The 21983-nt window shown below is 57.6% G+C and overlaps 1 protein-coding gene across 1 annotated transcript in view; it reads left to right on the top strand.

Moving 5' to 3' along the window:
- Positions 1–21983, top strand: part of OCA2 (OCA2 melanosomal transmembrane protein) — a 99879-nt gene that overhangs the window by 67086 nt on the left and 10810 nt on the right. The window contains exons 22-23 of the mRNA XM_006167291.2: positions 3468–3561; positions 6705–6798. Coding sequence (XP_006167353.1) covers positions 3468–3561; positions 6705–6798 — 188 coding nt within the window. The remainder of the gene's footprint in view (positions 1–3467; positions 3562–6704; positions 6799–21983) is intronic.

The following is a 21983-nucleotide window of genomic DNA, read 5'->3' as shown; positions in this document are numbered from 1 at the left end:
CTTTCTATCTCTCTCTCTTTTCCCATGTGCTCTATATCATGAATAAAGTAAATAAAACTTTTAAAAGTATTTAAGTTTAAACATTTGTACTTGTGTTGCAATGGTTGACCCTCCTTCCAGCCAATCAAAATCTTTTCAAGTCTTGATTCTCACCTCTGTCATATCAGCTACATCTCCCAATTTTGTATATGCAGATGTGATGAATGTCTTAAACATCTTCACTGTTTCTGTGGTACACAGCCCAACAAACTTGCAGAAAATGGTGGATAAATGGTGACTTGTCCTGGACAATTCATTGATATGTACATCCTCCTGCTTAAGCCTTTCAATGACTCTTGTTAAATTGATGTTATCTCCAATCTACCAGTATAAATACTGAGGTTCAGTTAAATAAGCAATTTGCTCAAGACCCCACATGTAATAAGTGACAGAACCAGGATTCTCACTTGGGTCACAAAAACATACGCTATTACCAGGTCTTTATTGCCACCAGGAACCCTTAAATCACCAAAGTAGGTTTCTGACTCCAATCTCAATTGTATCACAAATACTGCACTTAAAACAATACTTCTGGGCCAGTAGTTAATCTTCGCTGTGCATCAGGATCATTTGGGAAGCTTTAGGCACATCCGTACACACACACGCGCACACACACACACACACACACACACACACACACACACAGATAGAAAGTGAGAAATCACCCCCGGAGGAATGGCCACGCTGCAATCCCTTCTTCTCCATTCTCCTCTTGGGATTTTGGGTATGCACATACATGGTGTGAGTTTAAGCCTCTGGGTCTGGGACTCGAACCGCTGTTGACTACATGGAAGTCCATGTGCTGGTCCCAGGAATTGGCCAGTTCCAAGCAGCCCGCGTGGCCTGGTATTTGATCCAGGCGGGACTGGGAACCTCGTGGCCCCGAACCCCTGTGTCCTGGAGCCCAGTTACAGGCACCCCCAGAGTGGCCGAGGCCCCTTCTGGTGTCTCAGATGTCGCTGGTCATCCGGCTCAGGGCAGGACCTTGCCTGGAAGCAGCTGGGGTCCCGTCACAGCCTGAGGGCCAGTGAGCCGGGCATGGGAGCCCTCCTCATGGTGGGGGGCTGGGGGTGCTCCCCATTTTTCCTGAGACCCTGTAGCCCTCTGCCCCTACAGGACAGCCCAGCGAGGAGGCTCCCAGGGCATGCCATCAGTCAATAGGGTATGGGGAACCGTGGGGTCTCTGGACCAGAGCAGCAGTGTTGGGGGTGGGGGCCTCCTGGTTCATACCAGAACCAGCCTGGATCCCTGGCCGCTGCCCAGGTTGGCCCTCAGGGCGCCTGGCTGCTGTCCTCCTGCTGGGGCCGAGGTTTGGCAGCTGCACCGCCCTGGGGCTGGGGCTCTGTGACTCCCGAGTCAGAGCTGTGCGGCCGCTGCCCAGAGGCCCCGATCTTCTGGCCCAGAGGACACCACTGTGCCCACGCCCGGGCAGGCCGCCGAGTCCTGGGCCCAGGCAGCACGGCCGTGTCCAGAGGAGTCCGAGTCCAGAGGAGACCCAGTGCTCCTGCACCCGCAGGGCCCCCCGGGGCAGCATCGCTCTGTCTCAGGGTCCAGGACGGCCTCACACCTTCCTGGGCCCCCCTGGCCCGCAAGTTCACAGCCACCGTCCCACCTTCTGTGGGGGCTTCGAGGTGTGGGACCCAGACCCCTCCTGGGACCAAGCCGGAGAGGGGCTGGTGAGGGATTCGGGCTGCTCCATCTTCTAAAAACAGGATGCTTTCTGCACGTCATGCTGCCAATTTTGACGATGATGTAAAATGTAGCTTTAAAAATAAATCGAGGGACTCAGAGGATGGAAACGCAAACACCCATATGTCCGCCACCAAAGCGAGGGACTGTGGGCACTCTGGCTTCTCTGCCGCAGGGTTTGCTGTATTTAATGAGTTCTCAGAGGGCATGTCTGCTTGCCACAGGGGGAGAGAGTGGGAGACAGCGCCCCCAGGAGCAGTCACGCTGCGACCCCTCTCCTCTCTTCACCGTTGGAATTCGGGGTGCACACACATGCCTGGCATGCCTCCCAAGCCCAGGATTCAGGTGGCACAGTTGGTCACGTGCATTCAGCTCCCTTAACCACTAGGCCCGGGGCCCACAGGACTTATCCTAAGAGTAAGAGGAAGTTCTAACGTTTTTAGTTTACTATAGGGCACGTGTGCTCGCCAGAGAGAGGCAGAGACAGAACGAGGGAAAGTGAGAAATCACACCCCCCACCCCAGGGGGATGGCCATGCCACAAGCCCTTCTCCTCTGTTCTCCTCTCGGGATTTTGGGCACACACATGCGGTTGGTGTGATTTTCAAGCCATCAAGTCTGGGACTCGAAGTGCAGTTGGCCAGGTGGGACCGAGTGGCTTAATCTCTGCACCTGCCGGCCCGGGAGGTCTCTTTTTAGAAGGTGGGGCCAGCAGATGGTGTAGTGGTTACGTCACTGGACTTCCAATAGTCGACCGCGGTTTGGTCCTGGACCCGGTGGCTTAAAACTCACACTGAGCCTGTGTGATGCGTGCCCAAAATCCTGAGAGGAGAATGGAGGAGAAGGGGTTGTGGGGTGGCCGTCCCTGCCAGGGGGTGATTTTTTTGCTTTCTGTCTCTCTGGTAAGTGCATATGCCCTATAGTAAAAATCTCTAAATAATAAAAAACCCACAGCCAGCCAGGGGGGCAGAGAGGGGCCAGGGACACTGCGGTTGGCTCCTGGCTGGCCGTGGGGCCCACCCCGTCCTCCCTGAGGGGGCGGGAGCTGCCTCTCTGTCCTGGGATCGGGGCGCACACTCGCCCGGCACGTTTTTCTAGCTGCCAGGTTTGGGCTCGACTCGCAGTTGGCTGTGCGGGGTCTGGCCCCCTAACCAGCAGGCCACGGGCGCACCCTTTAGTTAAGAAACGAGACCGTACGGGCCGGTGTGAAGCGCTCTGCTCCTCCCCTCCTGGTGGGAGCCGCCCTCCGAACTCCGTGCATCCCGTGGAAGGGGCGAGGGTCTCGGTTCACGGGGGTAGGGGTGGGCAGAATGGACCTGCAAAGGCGCTGACCCAGAGCTGTCAGATCCGACACCATGGCCACGCTGACCCTCCACGGTGCGGGTGACTGCAGCTGCGGGGTGAGAGCAGTTTAGCCCAGGTGTCCCAGCGAGTGGCTGGGGTCAGGAGCTGGGTCCAGGCTCCACTTGAGCAGTGACTGAGGCCGCGCCCACGGAGAGTCTGACCTGTCGGTTGGCTTGTCACAGTCGTGGGTGGCCGAGGACTCGGAGGGCCAGCTGCCCCAGGCTGGCATCCAAGCCTGCCGACGGGTGTGGGGTCAGGAGCTCCTGGACCCCAGGACTCACGCTGGTCTCCGTCCGTGAAGCCGTACTCCCCAGGGGCAGCGGCGAGGTGCTCAGGGCCTGGCAGGCCGGTCACCTGTGGCAGCCCCTCTGAGTCCCATGTCCTTGTTCCCCACAGATGCCCGTGCTCCTGAACCTGAGCCAAGACCCCGAGGTCAGCCTGCCCGTGCCGCCACTCATGTACGCCCTGGCCCTTGGCGCCTGCTTGGGAGGTAAGGGGTGCTGCTTACACAGGGGGGCGCCCCGGTACAGAGCTGGAGCCCCAGGCCGACGGTTCCCCGAGGGGAGCCCTGTCTGCTGTGACCGGGCGTCGGGCGCTCCCCGCACCTCGGTGAACACTGCCTCTGCACTGGCAGCAGCTGCTCTGACAGACCGGGCCCTGGCCCCGGCCTGAGCTCTGCTGCCCCAACCGTGCACAACAATGCGCTCCCTCCTGGGGACCCCGCGTGGGCCCGGACTGTGAGTCGGACGCCAGCCCAGCTGCAGTCCTCCTTTTTCTTTATCTTATTCTCCTTTTGAAGGATAATTTTTAAAATTGCCTGAGGGCACATGTACTTGCCGGAGAGCGAGAGAACGAGAGGGAGAGAGCACCCTCAGCAGGGCGTGGTCACACTGCTTCTCCTCCATTTCTCCACACCGCCACGATTTTGGGCATGCCCAATGTCTTTTCCAAACCACTGGGGTCAGGATTGGAACCCCGGTCAGCCACTGGGACCAGGCTCCCAGGCATTGCACTTAACCCCGCAGCACGGGCCGGCCCTGTCTCACCCTCCTCAGGAGGCTTGTGTGTATAGGCAGTGCAGGAGACGCGGCCAGTGGTGTGCAGACAAGGGCGGGGTGCTCCGAAAGCTGTGAATTTAAATACCAGTTTCCTTTGGTGCAAAACCCTAGGAATATATGCCTTGCTTTTCCATAGTAGGCCTTTTCCTGGGAGCCCTTTGAAGACCCTCCTGTAAAGGCTGTACCTAAGAGGAGGAAGAAAGTAAAGATTTTTTGGGGAGCTGGGGGTGGGGGTGCTTTGGAGAAATTGGAACACGAGTCAGAAACAGGAGAACCTGACCTCTGGGCACAGGGCCAGGGGCTCTGGGCGTGGCCGTCTTGGGGAGGCCAGCTGGAGCCCTGCCTACACGGGGCTGGTCACCGCGGGGATGCGAGGACCGTGTGGGTCTTAGACCAGCATACCAGCTGCGTGTGGGGTTGCAGTCCTTGTCCCCGGGGCATGCTAACTGAACCCAGCTTCCTTTGATTCTTGGTTGGTCCTCAACGGTTAAATCGGTAAGTCCCTGGCTAGCTTCCCTCGTTTGTGACGGGGGCCATCACCCAGTGAAGGTCTGTAATTCCTGGAGAATTATCTGGCTTCATCTAGTTCGGCGGCTGGGGCCCCGAGCTGTCTGAGTGTGGGCGTGGAGCTTGCTGGGTAAGAACAGGCCCCAGACAGCAGGCGCCCCACCCTGCCCTGTCTGCGCCACGTTGGCCATCGCAGTGGAGACAGGGTCCGAGGGCCTGGCGGCGTGTGACTCGCTGTGCCAGATTTAGCTCACGCAAACGTTGGAGCACCTGGTCGCCCGACGTCGTGCTAGACGGCTACTCGCCACCCCTGCTCCCCGTGGTGACGGTGTCACCGAGACAGGTGTAGCCGAGGGGGCAGGCCTCGCGTGCCCGGGTGCCTGAGACACTGGAGGGGCTGCTTCCGAATTCCCCAGAACACGTGGGGTCCCTGGCAGGGCTCAGCAGGGGTGGACGCTGACGTGGATAGTGTTTATGGGCTAGTAACCTGGCGAGGGTTACGCACTTACCGATGGGGCGCGTTCTGGAAGCGGGGACAGAGCTGCTGCGGATGGTACAGGCTTAAGACCTGGGACCTTCCCAGCTGAGCAGCTCTGGTCTCCCAGGGATGCTGGGGGCCAGCTCTGTGTGTCCCTTCAGGACCTTTCCTGCATCGCCCCAGCACTTGGCATTAAAAAATTGTAAAGTATACATAATATGTACATGAAATGACCTTTTTAATAGTTTAAACTTAGACATTTTTTTCTTTAACAAGAATGGGAGATGGAATGAGAGAAAGCAAGCATCCCAACTGTTGTCACGCTGTGACCGGCCCTCCCCCACCCATCCTGTTCTCCCAGGCAGCCAGGGCCCCGGGCGCGCCCATCTGGCTTGTGGAAGTGAATCCCCAGCCTTCCTAGAAGCCGGGAGGTGGCCATGCCACAGTCCCTTCTCCATCACTCTTCTCTTGGATTTGGGGCACACACGCACACTGTGTGAGTTTTAAGCCACCGGGCCCAGGACTTGAACCATGGTCGACTACGTGGGAGTCCAGTGACGTAGCCGTTATGCATCTGCTGGTCCCATTGACCATTTTTAAGTGTACACGCCGGTGAGCGAGTTTCAGCCGCATGACGCACAGCCACCACCGCCACCCAGCTCCTGGTGCTCCACCCCAAACGGGGAGTGCCGACAGGAGCTCCCCGCTCCCCAAGGTTCGGCATCTTGAAGAACACTTTAAGTAGAAGTTTTTAATAAATTTTAATGTTTGCTTTTATTTATTTTAAAAAGAACTATTTAATTTTATTTATCATTGCTATTTATTTTTTGTTTGTTTCATAGCTTCTTTGTTTTTGTTTTTACTTATTGTCCACATTCAGTCACTGGACATCACTACGACTTGTCATTACGATTATGTTTACATTTGCTGCGGGGCATGTGTGTTCCCCACAGAGAGGGAACGTGAGAAAGCAAGCTGCCAGGTCCAGGACTTGAACCGTGGTTGGCTGTGTGGGAGTCCAGTGCCTTAACTACCACGCCACCTGCTGGCTCCTACTTCTATTTCTTTTTTTCCGTGAGAGAGAGAGACGACAAGAGGATCCTCACGCCATGCTCCACCCCAGCCGCAGTCAGCTCCAGGTCACGGGCACGCACGCGTGTGCGGGCTTGGCACGTGCAGGGCTCAGGACATGAACCTGGGCCGCTCCACGTGGGCCCAGTGACACAGGCTGTTGTACTGCTGCTGTGCCACCATCCGGTCTCCCACGTGGTTACAGAAACGTCACTGGCTGAGTAAATTTGGGGCGATTCATCGTTTGAAGAAGACTCATCCTGGTTATTCACAAGGCGTTTCTGAGTCTTCTGGTTGCTAGGGTGTGAGTGTGTGTGTGAGTGTGAGTGTGAGTGTGTGTGTGAGTGTGAGCGTGAGCATGAGCGTGTATGTGAGCGTGAGCGTGAGTGTGTGTTTCCAGGTGCTTACGGGGTCATCACGCCGATGGTGCCTGCGAAGTGCTCTCCCGTCCGGAGGCTGAGGGGTGACCCGTGTGCCAGGAGGGCGGCCGAGCTGACTGGGTTTTACGTTCTGGCCCAGGTAACGGCACGCTGATCGGAGCCTCGGCCAACGTGGTCTGCGCAGGGATCGCCGAGCAGCACGGGTACGGGTTCTCGTTCCTGGACTTCTTCAGGTACTGTTACAACGCCTTTCAAATCTCTGCTCAGCCTTCTAGGCCTCAAGCCAATGTAAACAATACGAAGCAAAGCAAAAAACGCTTTAAACACTAGGATAGGCGTGTTTTTCTCAATCGGAGACTTGGGTGTGGGTGAGGGTGGCTCAGGAAGACACGCCCCACCTGTCATGTGTATTGCTGGGGTCAGCCCCGCGGCAGGGAGGACGACTCGGAGGTGCTGAGTGAGCAGGTGACTGGGGGCCTGGGAACCGTGTGGGGCTGCAGGGCCGCGCGCTGCTGCCTGTCAGAGTCCCAGCGGGGTCCTGTGCACGGAGGGTCCACGAAGCCGCCGTGTTGTGTCTAGACTGGGACACAGCCCAGCTCCGAGGCCCAGGGGTGTTGCAGCCCAGGGCCCAGGTGGTCACGCCCAGGGCAGCCTGGGAGCGCGTGTCCATGACGGGCAGCTCTCAGGAGGCCTGGGGAGGGTGGAGCAGGGCTAATGCTGACGAAGGAGCATCCATTATGAGGAGCCGGGCCATCCGGGTCCTGACCATCTGCACATCTGCATTCGCGTGTGCACAGTTGCACACCCCTGAGCAGGTGGCGTGGAAGGCAGCTGCCCTGTAAACGGCGTGACAGCGCAGCAGGCACCGGGTCGGGGAAGGGCTCCGTGGACGCGCTCTGACTGCAGACGCACAGCTGGGAGGACCCTCGCACGGGTGCTCCGACCAGCCTCGGGTGGGGACCTGCGGCCTCCGCTCAGGCTGAGTGCTGTGGGACTGCAGCATGGAGCGGGTGGGTGATTCCCAGGCTTTGGCTCCTGTGTGGGTGCTGCTTGCCGGGGGCTGTGCTTGGGGACAGAGTCCCGCTGTCATGCCCAGTGTGGACCGACAGGCTCTCTGTGTTCTGGAATGCTGGCCCTGTGCAGACGCGCTGGACCGGCCTGCTCCGGGTTCATGAGAACCAGCAGTGCTCAGCGGTCTTGCTGAGGCCCTAGCTCACATGGCCGTAGCCACGCCTGGGGACTTGGGGCTGGGAGGAGGTGCTCGGCTGGGGCACGTGTGAGTACACCTCTGGCAGGACTGCAGGCATGAGCTGACCCCCGGTAAGGGACAAGGTCTACCGCCCAGTGCTCTAGCACTTCTTCCCGCTAGGCTCCCACCGCCTCTGCTGAGCACAAAAGGGAGCAGCCCTCCCCGGGAGCAGCTTGTGCCAGAGCAGCCCGGCAGGGAAGGTGCAGCCGTGGCTCGGCAGGGTGGCTCACCTCCCACCAGCCCTTTCCCGTCTGAGCGCCGCTGTCAGTGGGGGTCCAGGACAGAGTGCAGCCAAGAGGGGGCTGGTTCACGGGGGCAGTGTGGCGTACGGGCCGGGCCTGGGAGGCCAGCGCGCCCTCGTTCAGGCCAGGCTCCAATTTCTGCAGGGCCGCAGGGCTGCCTCACTAGCATCTGGTCTCTTCCCCAATATCACTTTGGAATAACAACCAGACACCTGCCCAACTGAGAGCGTTGGCGTCCACACCCCCTAGCACAAGCCAAGGACCAAGTGTGGCCCGGAGGGTGCCCGTGTGGCCTGATCTGCTCACGTTGGCCTTGTGTTTGGTAGCGCGTGTGTATGTGTGCATGTGCAGTTGTCATGTGGAGGCAGGGATGGCCTGCAGGAACCTGGCAGCTCAGAAAGGTTGTCAAGAACCCAGGGGTGTCTGAACGCTCACGAGCCCTTGCCCTGTGAGACGCAGCCCCCCGGGGGGCGGGGAGGGAGCACGTCGCCGCGGTCACCGGCCCAAGCCTGGCTGCTTTTTACCTGGTCAGAGTCCTCCTCCCAGCCGCGCCCGCCCTGCCCGCCCGGTCCTGGCTGTGGAAACCAGGGCGGGCTTCCCGGGGGCGGCCTCTGTCGTCTGGGGCCCATGTGCGCGAGGTACAGATGTACGAATGGCTAACCGTGCACTCGGCCTTTATCTGCCTGTTCCAGGCTTCCTTTCCGTGGGAGGTGGAGCGCTGCGGGGCACAGGGCGGATGCTGGCACCTTCCTTCACTTACAAACAATGGTCTGTTTTTTTACATAGGTGTTTAATGGGAGGCGTGGCAGAGCATAAGATTAGAAAAATGGCCTATAATGTTGCCACTGGAAATAGACCCTTGGTCCTGCGTTGGTGTGTTTTCTTACATTTTATCTGCCTACCGCGGGTTAGTTTGTTTAGCAGAGGTTTTAAATGGCAGCGTGTCCCACCCTTGATGCTTCATGGTCACTGTGACATCTTACCAGGCCATTACCGGGTCCTCCCAGTGTAGACTCCCTCACCTGCGCGCCTGACGGAAGGAAGGCCGTCCCCTACCTTCGCCGCGGCCTTCTGCCGCCCGGGCTGCTATCCGACTCCGGGGCGTGATCGACAGCGTCACAGGCAACTTCCTTCACCGCTGACAGTCACGGATCATTCCCTGGCTGACAGCGCCTGGCGAAGTGAGCCGTCTGGCACCCGGAAGTGGCGCTGCCGCTGCCATAACTGAGCTCACCGCGGGCACGCATCACCGGTGCTTGGCACGCCTGCGCTCCCCGGCAGGCTCACGGCACGTCTCCGCGGTACTTGAGTTAGTTCCGCCAAGGCGACACCGCCCCCATACGCGCTCTGTGCACTCGGGTTCCTCACCTCGTAGCTCGCCCTTGGGACCCTTGAGATTGGGCTTTTTCCTGTTTGTTTGAAGCTCCCATTCCACCTGCAGGGGTCGGTGCTGGTGTATGCACTGACAGTTCAGCTGAGACTATTCAGTTTATTTTCATAGTTAAAGGTTTTCCTCCTTTTGCTCTGCAACCTTGCCTTTTATTTCTTTTCATTATTTATTCGATTTTGTGTTATTATAATTTATTTTTAAAAATAGATTCATTTAGCATTCATTCACTGAAGTCATCACAGCTTATAATATGTGATTTCCCACCCAGAATACAGTGTGTAGTGGCTCAATCCTCCAAATTATCAGCCACAAATAATTTTCCATTTCTTGTTTTTATACATACATACTTATTTTCCCCCCTATTTCTCACTCTCAGCCATTTCCCACCCTCCTCCCACCCTGGCTCTGGTATCTGCAGTTGCTTTCCATTCCTTTTTTCCCCCCAAAATTTTATTGATTCACAAGGTATCTTAGCTAATCTAAAGCTTCAGATCTTCATCTGTGAACACATGTCTGACTTGAGGCATGAAACTCTGAGTAGAATGAATATACTATGAAGTAGCACCAAGCTGAGGCTAGAGAGCTTACTGTGGTCATTAAATAGGTAGTTTTTAAATGTATTTTTTAATTTAAAGAAAGGCAGTTTTAGCTTTCATAAATCAAAGTAAGGCAATGTTAAGAGAACCGTGTTTAAGACTTAAAGCCAGGAAACAGGTTAGGATTCTGTTCAAATGGTAGGTCCAGGGCCTGCCCACAACTCGAGAGAAGACAGAGCTCCTTAACTCCGGACAACTAAGCATGGAAGATGAGTGACGCTTAGTCAGAAGCCGTGCCGTTCTGCCTCACCAGCGCCGTCTCTTGTATGTCATCTGGCTTCTGCTGTGGTCCGGTCTCCCCGTTTACATCCTGGAGGTAACATTCCGCTCTGCACCGTTCCTACGTTAAGATGGTCATTTTCTTAGTCATTTCTGAACCCTTGTTTCTGTGTGCCTGTATTTAGTCTACCTGAGATAGCACTCCCTTCAGAACTTCTGGAGGGCTGGTCTGGTGTCAGCAAATTCTTTCAGGTGCTGTTTATCGGAGAATGTCGTGTCTTCTCTTCCCATATGCAGGATAATCTTGTCAGGTACCGTATTCTTGGTTGAAATTGTTTTTACTCAATACACCTTGAATATGTTGTCCCGTCCTTTCCTTGTTCGCCTTGTTTCTGATGAGAGGTTCGCTGTTAGACTGATGGAGTATCCTTTGTAGGTCACTTGCCGTTTCTCTCTTGCCAATCTTAGCATCTTGTCTTTGTCTGTGGTTTTGGTCAACCTGGCTCTAATGTGTCTTGGAGAAGATCTTCTTGGGTTGATTCTATGTGGGGTCCTTTGTACTTCTTGGATCTGGATCTTTGAGTGCCTCTCTAGGTTTGGAAAGTTTTCTTCTAGGATTTCATGGAATAGATGATCAATTCCCTTCTTAGTCTACTCACCTTCTGGGATGCTAATTACCAGGATATTTGGATGTTTTGTGGTATCTAGTTTTTCTCGTATATTCTCATTTGGGGGTCTATTCTTTCAGACTTAGTGGTAGATTTCTCGTCAGCGATTCTTTCTTCTACATCTGAGATTCGATTGTCTGTATGATCTAGTCTGCTTTTAACACGTCCAAGGGGAGATTTGGCCTGTATTTCAGCTTCATCTCTAACAGTTCCATTTGGTTATTTTTTTATGGTGTGTGTTTCCTCTTTCAGACCATGCAAGAACTTCCTCACCTCCAGGAACTCATCAGCTCTTTTTTCCTGCCTCTCCTGGAGTTCATTGTCTCTCTTCTCTTGCATCTCTGTTAGCTTCGTCACTATGAATGTTCTAAATTGTTTATCAGCCATTTCCATGCGTTCTGTTGTACTGTCTGTGGATGAAGAGGAGTTACTCTTTTCTCTGGGCGGGGAGCATTCTCTTGGTCTCTCATATTTCTTGTGTCTCTGTGGTGATTTCTGGTCACCTGATGGGTTATACCTCTCTTCCTAATCTCTAGGCGTTCAATCTGAGCTTTCAGCGGCGTGCGGGGGAGGCGATCTGCAATGCCGTCGCTGTCCTGATTTTCTCCCTTCGTGAGGCAGATTCCGTGGGAATGGAGGGAAGTGTGGACCCTAGTAGTCGTCAGCTGTTTGCCTCTGGCTCACTTAGACCTGTTTAGACACTCAATGTGTGGAGGCACTCAAGAGAGATCTGGAGGGAGAGTTCTCAGCAGAGAAACTTCACTTCTCTTCTTCCCTGAAAGCACTAGTTTTCAGCTACCAGAGGGCTTTAAAGATATTCTGTTGTCGACAGACCGACAGGTGGTATGGCTATTGGGGTGCTAGACTCCCACACGGCTGATGGCAGTTCGAGTCACCAACCTGGAGGCTTTCTTTCTCTCTCTCTCTCTCTGGTGGGAGTGTGTGCCCTATAGCAAACAGAAAAATAATGATGCTGAGTAAACGAAATACTGAATGGATAGTTCTTAAAATAACAATAAAAGATAACTCTATTGTTGAAATAGATACGCTTTTTTCTAATGAGAGCAGAGAGGGGAGGAACGTGAGTGAGTACATGGAAAAGAGGAGACTGAGAGGTAGGTCCTGTCCCCCAGGGCCTGCCGTTGCACGATCCTGTCCCAGTCACCCGGTTAGCTGGGGTTACAGGCGGGGCTGTCTGGCCGGCTCAGTCTGAGCGGAGGACGGAACCCAGGCCTCGCATGAGGCCTCGGCCACCGAGCGGCCACACCCTTTTGCTTGTGCTTCTGCGGCTGGGTCTACTTCTAATTTTACCTAGACTTCTTCCAGTTTCATCAGCATTTTAGACTTAACCTTTTTCTTTCAGCATAATAGATCGATGTGCAATTGTGAGAAATACAGGGGGACTCCATGATCCGCTTACGCAGATGCCCCGATCATGAAACCTTGGAAAACTGCAGAGGAGCAGCACAGGCAAGACCTCGGCACGGGTGTGGCCAGGCACAGAGGAGTTCCGTCACGGCAGGCCCCTTCCACCCTGTGACCTATCACTTCCCTCCAACCTCCACGCCCACCACTCGCGTGCTCCACCCCAAACGCTCTGTCACTGGAGACGCTCCGTAAACGCACTTGCATTTTATGTGACCTTTCTGGGCTGGCCTTTCCCGCTTAGCCTAACTGCCTGGCGCGTCCTCCAGGCTGTATGTGTTCAGCATTTCACTCCCATTACTGTGCCCCACGCACGGGCAGCACGGCGTGTTTAGGGACGTACCCGCTGGGGGACAGCCGTGTCGTTTCCAGGGTGGGGCTACGTGGAGGAAAGCCGCTACGGTGTTTGCTCCTGGCCCGCAGATTGTCTCTGCACTTGACAGGCTTTTCTCCGGAGCGAAAGTCTCGCATCTTATCTTGATGAAGGCCCGTGCTCAAGTTTTCCTTTTAGTTTCGTGGTGGTGGTGTCACTGTGAGACGTGAGCCTCCTGCCCAGCCCTCGCTCCCCAGCGTTTCCTCTGCTGCTTTGTTTCCCCCTAGAAATTTATAGCTGGGAGGAGCCAGCAGGTGGTGTGGTGGCTAGGGTGCTGGGCTTCCTCATGGCCAACCGCAGTTCAAATCCTGGGCCTGGTAGCTCACTTTCTCTCTCTCTGTCTCTCTCTGGTGAGTGTGTACGCCCTATAGCAAATTTAAAAAATAATATTTAAAAAATGATTAATAGCTTTACATTTAAGTTCATGTTCTGTTTTGAGTTAATTTAGGTATAAGGTATGAAGTTAACATGAAGGTTTTTTTTTTTTCCATTTTTGCATATGGATATCAAATGGCTCTTGCTCAGTTTGGTAGAAGGGCTATAATTTCCCCAACGAATTGCCTCTGCGGCTTCATCAAAGTCAGTCGAGCCGGTCTCTGTGGCTCTGCTGTCGGGCTCTCGTCCTGGTCTCCTCTGTGTGGCGCCCCCTCCAGGGCCTCTCTGTCGGGCTGTGTCTCCACGAGAAGACGTCCTGGGTTATAGTGTCACCAAGAGAGAAGTATTAGAACACCGCATGATTTAATGTAGCTGAATAAAAATACCAGCAGATGGCATACTTGTTATTTCACTGGACTCCCACCTAGGCAACTGTGGTTTGAATCCCGGACCTGGCAGCTTAAAACTCATGCTGTACGTGTGTGCATGCGTACCCAAAATCCCGAGAGGAGAAGGGATTGCAGCATGGCCATCCCTGCTGGGGGGTGATTTCTCACTTTCTCTCTCTCCCTGGCAAGTGCATGTGCCCTATAGCAAAAATCTCTCATAAATATTATATAAATAAAAATATGAATATACATATATAGAGAGAGAAAGGGGAGGGAGGGAGGGAAGGTGCGAGAGACACCCATTGATTTTCAGCTCTGCCTTCTGAGCGTCCGCACCTCCCCTGCTGCTTCCTGCCCCCCCCCCCTGCACACCTGCCCCCTCCTGCTGCCGTCTCCCGCAGAGATGATCTCTCCGGCTGGCGTGCTCGTGGCCCCACCCGTAGTCTGCGCTGTGGGGGGCCGTGCATGAGTGCCCCACGGGATTGCTGCTGCTGGGCCCGGGGGAGCTCGGCTGCCCTGTCCTCAGGGCGGTGAGAGCTGTGGCCCCCTGTGGCCATTTCCGGTGAGCTGCGTGCAGACGTGGATTGGGGCTACGGAGCGGCCGCCGTCCTGGGAAGACAGAGCCGTCATGGACACCGTCTGCCTCCCTCTGTCTGCCGGCCCTTTCCTCCTGGGCTCCTGCACTCCTCGGGGAGTCTGCACTCCTCCTGGGCCTTTGTCTGCACTCCTCGGGGAGCGGGGCTTTTTTCTCTCTGGGCGTAATTCTTTTCCGACTGGAGACTGCTCCCGCTGGGTATTTCCCTGGGCAGAAGTGGAGCCTCCGGGAGGAACCTGCCGTCCCGTTTCAGCACACTCCGGGCAGCGACCCCGGGCCGCTACGGGCCCCATCAGTTGATGAAGTGCACTTCACCACGGCTTTCCACGTGGAGACACGAGCTGCAGCTTCCTTGCGTGGCCTGCCCCGGGCCTCGCTCCAGCTGTCAGTGCACGCACACGGGTGCGGTTGCAGAACGCTGTCAGCATGTGGAAAGAAAAACACGCAAGTTTTACACATTTAAATTTACTTCAAGATGGTAGACTTTCCTCCTGATTAAACGGCAGCACCGTGATCGGGCGTGTTTTAAATATCTCTGAATTCATCTCCTGCATATTTCATGAGTTTTCGTGAAGCTTGAAATAAGATATCCTCCTCTTCCGAATTTAAATCGTTTTGCAACTGCCTTTGGTGAGCCCGGCGTTCCGAGCAAACGCACAGCCTCTTCAGTTTCCTCTGTATTTCCTCAATGGAACGTGCGTTTTCTCTTTCCTAAGTGGCTCACGAGAACGACGGAGCAGCGGAGTCTCGCTGGAGCAGTCACCCGTGCGCCGGGCCGGGCTGGTGTCGCCGCTGCCTCGCGTGCATCGCTCTGGAGAGGCAGAGCATCCCGAGGCGGCGGAGCGTCCCGAGGCGGCGGAGCGTCCCGCTCATTTACCAGAGAGAGCGTCTTCCTGCCAAAACGCAGCCTGTAATAACTTCCAGCCCTCATACCAATTTCTGTAGTTTTCAGTTTGCCGTAGGGCACACGAGCTCCCCGGAGAGAGAGAAAGAGGGAAAGTGAGGACTCGCCTCTGGGGGAACGGCCATGCTGCAGTCCCTGCTCCTCCCATTCGTTCACGGGCTTTGGGGCGTGCACAGCCTGCGTGTTCCCAAGCCTCCAGGTCCAGGACTTGAACCGCACAGTCGGCTATGTGGCATCTAGCCAGCTCAGCCACCATGCCATGGGCTGGTCCTTAACATATGAAGGTGTCGTCATTTAGCTCGTGCCCTGGCTGGCCACCTTCCCTGGACCTGGGCAGCTGTGGCAGTGCCCCAGGGAGGGAGCAGCTGTAAGCTGAGGCGAGCAGGCGGCATCAGGACCCCCAGGGACCGCCAAGGTGGCCTCAGAGGTGGCCCTGAGCCTCCCAGAGGCCAGGGCGTCCCCAGCTCGGCTTGGTGGCTGCACGAGCCTGCTCCCCGGCCCTCCCTGGGCTCCCCGCGCACGTGCCACGGCCCCCACTCTGAGGACAGCTCAGGCCCCCGTGCACCACACCATCTCCTGGAAGCCCCTTCCCACCGCTCCCGGCCCACACCCCTCCCTGGCCCCTCACTGCTGCGGCCCTGAAGAGAGCACAGCCCCCGATCCCCGAGCTGGCAGTCCCCAGCTTCTGCGGGCCAGCGTCCCGTCTCCCTGCCCTGAGCCCTGCCGTGGAAACTACAGCCACGCCTGCCTCCTCACATGGGTGTGGACACGCACGCGCTGGGCCCCTCGAGGGCGGGTTGGCCTCCTGGGGGCGTGTGTGTGGCCGACGGCTCACTCCTGGGGCCAGCTGCACGTCCGCAGGAGGTGGGGACCCCAGAGGAGCAGAGTTGTCCGAGCAATCCCCTCAATTAGGAGACTCATCTGGAGGTGGTGGGTAATTCTGTCCGGTGTAATGATTGTGTCCTGTAATGATAATGTGATGGTTGCGGAATAGCCAAGTCACACATGAGGCCTTAATTAAAATTGCTAAATTCCTCACCGATTCCCAACAGGGCCGCTCATGAGTGCGGAGAGAAAGTGTCTTCTCCATGATGGGTTCGTGCCCAGGCCACCGAGGGCTGACGGGTATGCACCAGACACGGCTCGGCTCCGGGCCAGGGGCGCTGATGCCAGCCCACAGAGGGCCTGTCTCCTGCCAACCTGGAGGGTGGGGCGCAGTGCACTCGGGTGTGCCGTGTGCCGTGTGCCGTGTGCCGTGGAGAATCAGCAGCCCTTTAAGCAGCTGTGCAGAGGGGTGAACGGAGCTGGCCTGAGCCGCCATCTGTGGGCAGGCCTGCTGCAGGTCAGCCCTGGTCGGCATCTGGGGGCCTGGGGTTCAGGAGGGTTCCACCCCCAGGTGACAGCAGGCCAGCTGTGCCCGAATGCCTGAACTGTCTCCAGACAGCATGGCCGTGCTCAAGCTTGCTTTCCTCCTGGGCTGGAAAGTGGCCCGTGCCTGGAGAGGGGGCTGTGCGGTCAGCCCTGTGCTGTCCCTGGGTGTGGAGTGTCTTTTCTTCCCTCTCTTGAGAGTTTTCTGCCTTAGCGTACGTGCACTTGGTCGATAGAGACAGAGACAGTGAGAGGGAATGAGAAGTCCTCTTCCTTCCCAGGGGACATGGCTATGCTGCAGCCCCTTTTCCTCCGCTTCTGGGATCTTGGGCATTTGTGCCCGACATGAATTTCCAGCCTCTGGGTCCAGACTCGAACTGTGGCTGCCATGGAGGAGTGCAGCGATGTAACCGCTAGGCCACCTGCTGGCCCCTGGTGCGGAGTTCTAAGCAGCCTCCTAGGAGCCAGCATGTCACACGCGTGGCCCCAGCTCGGTGCTGGCAGAGCAAAGCTTGTCCCGCTTGGGCCCCTGGAGCTTGTGCCTGGTCCCCTCCGGGCACCTGGTGCCCTCCCTCTGACGGCCGCGCTCTGCGTCTGTCCCCGGAGTAAGTCGCGGCTGTGAATCTGGCTGTGGCTCGCGAGCCCTCCTGTCGCCCTGGGCCCCTGCCCCCGACGTAGTATGTGTGACGCAGTTTGAGTCTCGAACCTCTCCCTTACGTAATGTCCAGGGACAGCCTCTCCCTTACGTAATGTTCCAGGGACAGCCTCTCCCTTAATTTTTCACCTTTCTATCGGGGCAGACGTCTGAGACCTCGTTACCGCTTAGTGGTTTAGGGAGCTCAGTCAGCGGCTGTAAGTCTGTCCGTCCTTCGTAGTCCGCACACCTCCCCGCTCCCTGATCTTCCCTGACGAGACTCTGCTCACTGAGCAGCTCCCCACCCTCCACTCCCGATTCCCTGGTGACCCCCATGCCGCTGCCTGCCCCACAGGTCGCCTCCCCCAGGCACGGCATACATGGAGCCTCGCTGTGCGTCCTTCTGTGACGGCTCATTTCATTGCAGTGTCCTCAGCGCACCCACGTGGTGGTGCGTCAGCATGTCCCTCCTTTGCAGAGCTGAGTAACGTTCCCTCACGTGCCCGACCATTAGCCTGGCGGTGAGGGGCCCAGCAGGGAGGCGGGCTGCTGGCGTCCACGCCCTGGGACACGGCGCGTGCACAGGCTGCTGTGGCTGGGGACAGCCTCCGTCTGCTCCTCGTCCATCTGGGCCCAGATCCCTACCTCACACCGAGACCTGGCTTCCTAGCCCCACGCCGGTGATGCCCAGCCCTCCTCTGCTTTCCCCTTGATCCTGGAATGTTTTCTAAATACTCAGGCAGAAACCTCCGGGTTGCAGAATGTGGCTGCCGGACTGAAATGTGGCAACATCCCCCAGCCTGGACCCATGCACATTTCTGTTTCCACCATGTGGCTTCCAGCTCCCAGGGAAGCGTGCTGTTTTCTCACATCTCCTTTTTCTCTCATGAGAGAGAGACCCCACAGTGTCCCCGTGCCACAGTCCGCCGCAGCCTCAGCCAGTCTGATCATGGTGCCTGTGTGCTCAGAGCTGTCAGGGAGGCCCCTGGCGTTGGCCCAGACCTTCCCCTCATGGCCTCGCAGGGCGTCGCACCCTGCCCCCGTGTGACGTTGGCCGGCTGTGCAGGCGGGCACCTTGTCCTGGTCGGAAAGCCGTTCGGCCTCCCGGGTCTCCCCAGCCTCCGCATCCCCGTGGGCTCCGGTTGGGCAGCCTGAGTCGTCCCCACAGCACGGTCACCACCCCGAACTTCTGCTCCTGCACCGGAACTCGGGCTCCTCCTGACTGAGCGGTGTGAGCTCCCCCGAGGGCAGGCCCGCCAGCACAGAGGTCATCTGCTCTGCCCACCTGCCCCCCGGCCTCCAGCTCTGAAGCCTGACTGTGCTCCCAGTGGGGCAGGGTGGGGCCTGCTCCCCTTCCCGCTGCTCGGCAGCACCCCCGACCTCCCGTCCTAGAGCAGGGAGGTAAGCAGGAAGCCCTCTCTCCCGGGAGCTGGGATGGTCGGCCGCCTTCTCAGACCTCAGGGAGGCCCCGCCATCCCGCCTGCCCGCCCGCCGTGCTTCCCCTGCAGAGGAGTGAGCCTGGTGTGCACCTCTGACTGCCCCTGCAGAGGCGTGAGCCTGGTGTGCACCTCTGACTGCCCCTGCAGGGGCGTGAGCCTGGTGTGCACCTCTGACTGCCCCTGCAGGGGCGTGAGCCTGGTGTGCACCTCTGACTGCCCCTGCAGGGGCGTGAGCCTGGTGTGCACCTCTGACTGCCCCTGCAGGGGCGTGAGCCTGGTGTGCACCTCTGACTGCCCCTGCAGGGGCGTGAGCCTGGTGTGCCCCTCTGCCTGCCCCTGCAGAGGAGTGAGCCTGGTGTGCACCTCTGACTGCCCCTGCAGAGGCGTGAGCCTGGTGTGCACCTCTGAGGCGGGTGGGAGAGCTCTGGATTTACTGCTTGGCCTCTCACTCTCTTGAAGGAAATGGACTTTAAACATAATCTTCTCTCCTATAAAAAAGCAATTCTCAGGAAGGAGGAGCACACACGCAGCCCAACCTAGTGGAGGGCTCTCCAGGGCGAGGTTTTTCGAATGTTTCTTTCACCTGTTTACACAGCCTGGGTGTTAAGGCATAAAGCGGGTTCTCCTTGGGCCGGGAGGAGCTCACTGCTAGTGGGAAGCGCGTGTAAGGGCATGCACATGTGTGCGCACATGCACGTATGTAAGGGTGTGCACATATGCACGCACATGCATGTATGTGTAAGGACACACAAACACACATGCGTGTGTAAGGGCATGTATGTGTATGCACACGTACATGTGTGTGAGGATATGCACCTGTGTGCACTTGTGTGCGGGTGCGTGCCATCTGCACGTCTAGGTGGCAGTGGGTGCTGCTGAGGGAGCTGGGTGCTGGCGGTGCCTGGGGGTCCTTCTGCGGAGCGGTCAGCCAGGACTGGGAGGTGCTCGGAGTGTGCGAGGGGCCAGGGTGAGCCGGCAGGCGTGTGAGGTGGCTGCGGGACCCCAGGTGGGAGGCCCTGTGGCAGGACCGGGAGAGTCTGGGCCAGGCAGGACTTCGGATTTCTTTCTCGGTAACGGAGGGTCGGCAGAGGGGGCTGGGCAGGGAGCAGCGCGGCCTGTCCTCACCCGTGAGTGTCACTCCGGCTGCCCTGGCTCGGGCAGCCAGAACACCGGGTCAGTCTGTCCCCAGGAGACGGGGCCCTGGCACCACCAGGCAGAACTGCCTAGGTGAGGAGTGAGCTCAGGGAGCCCAGCTGGCACCCCTCTGCCTCTCGGTCATGCAGGCCTTGAGCTCCGGGGTCTCTGGCCTGCCTTGGCTAACGGGATGCAGCCCGGGGAGGGGACCAGGGCCTGACCGCATGTTCACGTGGGACTCCCTGGGCTTCTCCCTACACCCTGCCCGCTCACCTTATAGTACTATGTCCACGCGGTGCATGGACCCTCTGACCTTATGTCCGCGCGGCACATGGACCCTCTGACCTTGTGCTGCTTGGACACCGCCCTGCTGACCAGCACCTGCCCGCGCAGGACCCGGGTCCTGCTGGGCTCCAGGGTCACCTGGCGTTCCCCGCACACCCCAAGCACTGCCCCAGGGAGTGGAGCTGCCCGCTCACCGGTGGCCAGGCATTCCCGTGGCTTCCTCTCCCCGCTCGCTCACACCCAGTCAGTGGCTGGGCCCACGCATGTGCCGCCAGCTTGGAAGTCCATGGTGCCAGCTGTGACCTGCGCCTGCCTGCTGTGGATTTCGGAGCGGGAGGCCCGGCATTCTCATTTTACACTGGGCTCCCCAGGAGTAGCTGGCACCTGTGGGCTCTGGCCGGGATCCCTCTCCCACAGCCCACCCAGCCCTCCGCCTCTGCAGGCACCCGCTGCTTCTACCGGGCTGGGAGGGGCCGCTGCACCTCGTCTTCCTACCCACCGTGTACCCGTACTTCGTAACAGAAACTGACACTCAGCTGCGAGTTGCTTCCCTGGCTCGGCCCGACCTGGCATGCCGTGTGCTTGGCGCGGTGGTCTCCCCCGGCTCTCCAGCCCGGAGCTGCTCGCAGGGAGGTGCAGGTACAGCCTCTGCTCTGTGCACTCCCACCCACCCCACAGAGCACCCCACAGGGTAAGGCTTCCCTTCCAGGAGCTTCTCCCTGGCGCCGATGACAGGCCAGTTCAGTAACTGCAGTCGAGTACCCGCGAGTCTGGAGCCCAGGCTCGGGACGTTCTGGTCCGCATGGTGGCGGAGACCCCCACAGGGCCGTGTGCGCAGGTGCTGAGCAGCGCACGGGTCGGTGAGGGTGCGTGGTGGGGCGTGCGTGCCTCTGCTGAGGAAGCACTCCCAGCAGTGGTGGCTGCCCGGCCCCAGCGCGGGGCTCGGGACCCCAGCTGCCTGCGTCTGTCTGGCGCTGCTTTTCCGCCTGTCCCTGGCCGCGTTCCTGGCCTTCCCCGTTCTCTGTCTTTAGTTTTCTCATCCAACAAAGGAGAGGAGCCAGATGGTTCCTGAAGTCCTTTGTGGGGTTGCATTTTGTGGTTCTATTTTTGTCAAAGCCCCTTAGGAAGTAAAACCGCAGTGTAAACAATGAAAATAAAAAAAGAGCCTTCTGCGTGGCCGTGCTCTGGGCGGTTTCTTTTTTATACCCGTAAGACACGGTTCTATTTTCCTTCACGTGAAACTGGGCCATTCTGACGTTCTTCTTCGCAAACTCAAAGGGGCAACTTTCCCCCGAGGTTTCAGAAGACAATTGGCGTGCACCGAGAATATCTGAGACGCGGCTAATCCCGCCCCCTCGCGTGTGCGCGCTGCTCAAGCTCGGTTCGTGTCACCGTCGCCTTCGCCGAGCCACCGCCGGCGTTTCCAGACCACGTCCCAGGAGGGATGGAAGGTCGCGCTGGGCCGTTTTCTAACGGGCTCTGAGTGATGTTTTTCAGGTTGAACTAGGACTAGGAGGTCTTTTTCGGTTGTTTTTGACCCTTGGCTATGCTCTGTCATCCTTTCATTGTCTCGAAACGCTTTATTGCCATGTAATGGCACACAGTAAACCCCCAGGGCCTGACGTGCGGTTCTGGTCCGCTTCCCCACACCGACCTGCGACACCGCGAGCCCGTGCGCACCGCCCCTCCGGCCCTGGCGGCCCCTCCCCTGCGTCTCGTTACTCAAACAGCCGTGACCCGCTCTCTGTTACAGAGACGTACTTCGTGGGGTGTTGTAGGCTGGAATTACTCATTCACTCCTGCGTCGTCTAATTCTCACACCAGCGGAATTACGCTGAGACTCACACGCCGTCACGTCCCCGCCCGGTCGTCCCTTCGTGTCCCGGAATACTGTCTCAGCCCCTGGGGCCCTCAGGCCAGCTTTTTCTCCCCCCTGTCGATGCACGTCTGGGCTGTCCCTGGTCCTGGGCGGTCACACACGGCTGCCTCTGATGGTCAAGGGCCGGTCCGTGTGCGGACCTACCTTTATTCTGAGTAAAGCCCAAGAGTAGAGTGATTGGAGTGGATCAGATGAAAAGTTATTTTTGTTGTTTTCTTCTTTTTTTTTTTTTTTTTTTGAGTGATTTTCATTTT

This window comes from Tupaia chinensis, unplaced genomic scaffold (assembly GCF_000334495.1).
Source record: "Tupaia chinensis unplaced genomic scaffold, TupChi_1.0 Scaffold144682_1, whole genome shotgun sequence".
NCBI lineage: Eukaryota > Metazoa > Chordata > Mammalia > Scandentia > Tupaiidae > Tupaia > Tupaia belangeri.
The sequence above is the reverse complement of the archived record's forward strand: the minus strand, read 5'-3'. Positions and strand labels throughout refer to the sequence as shown.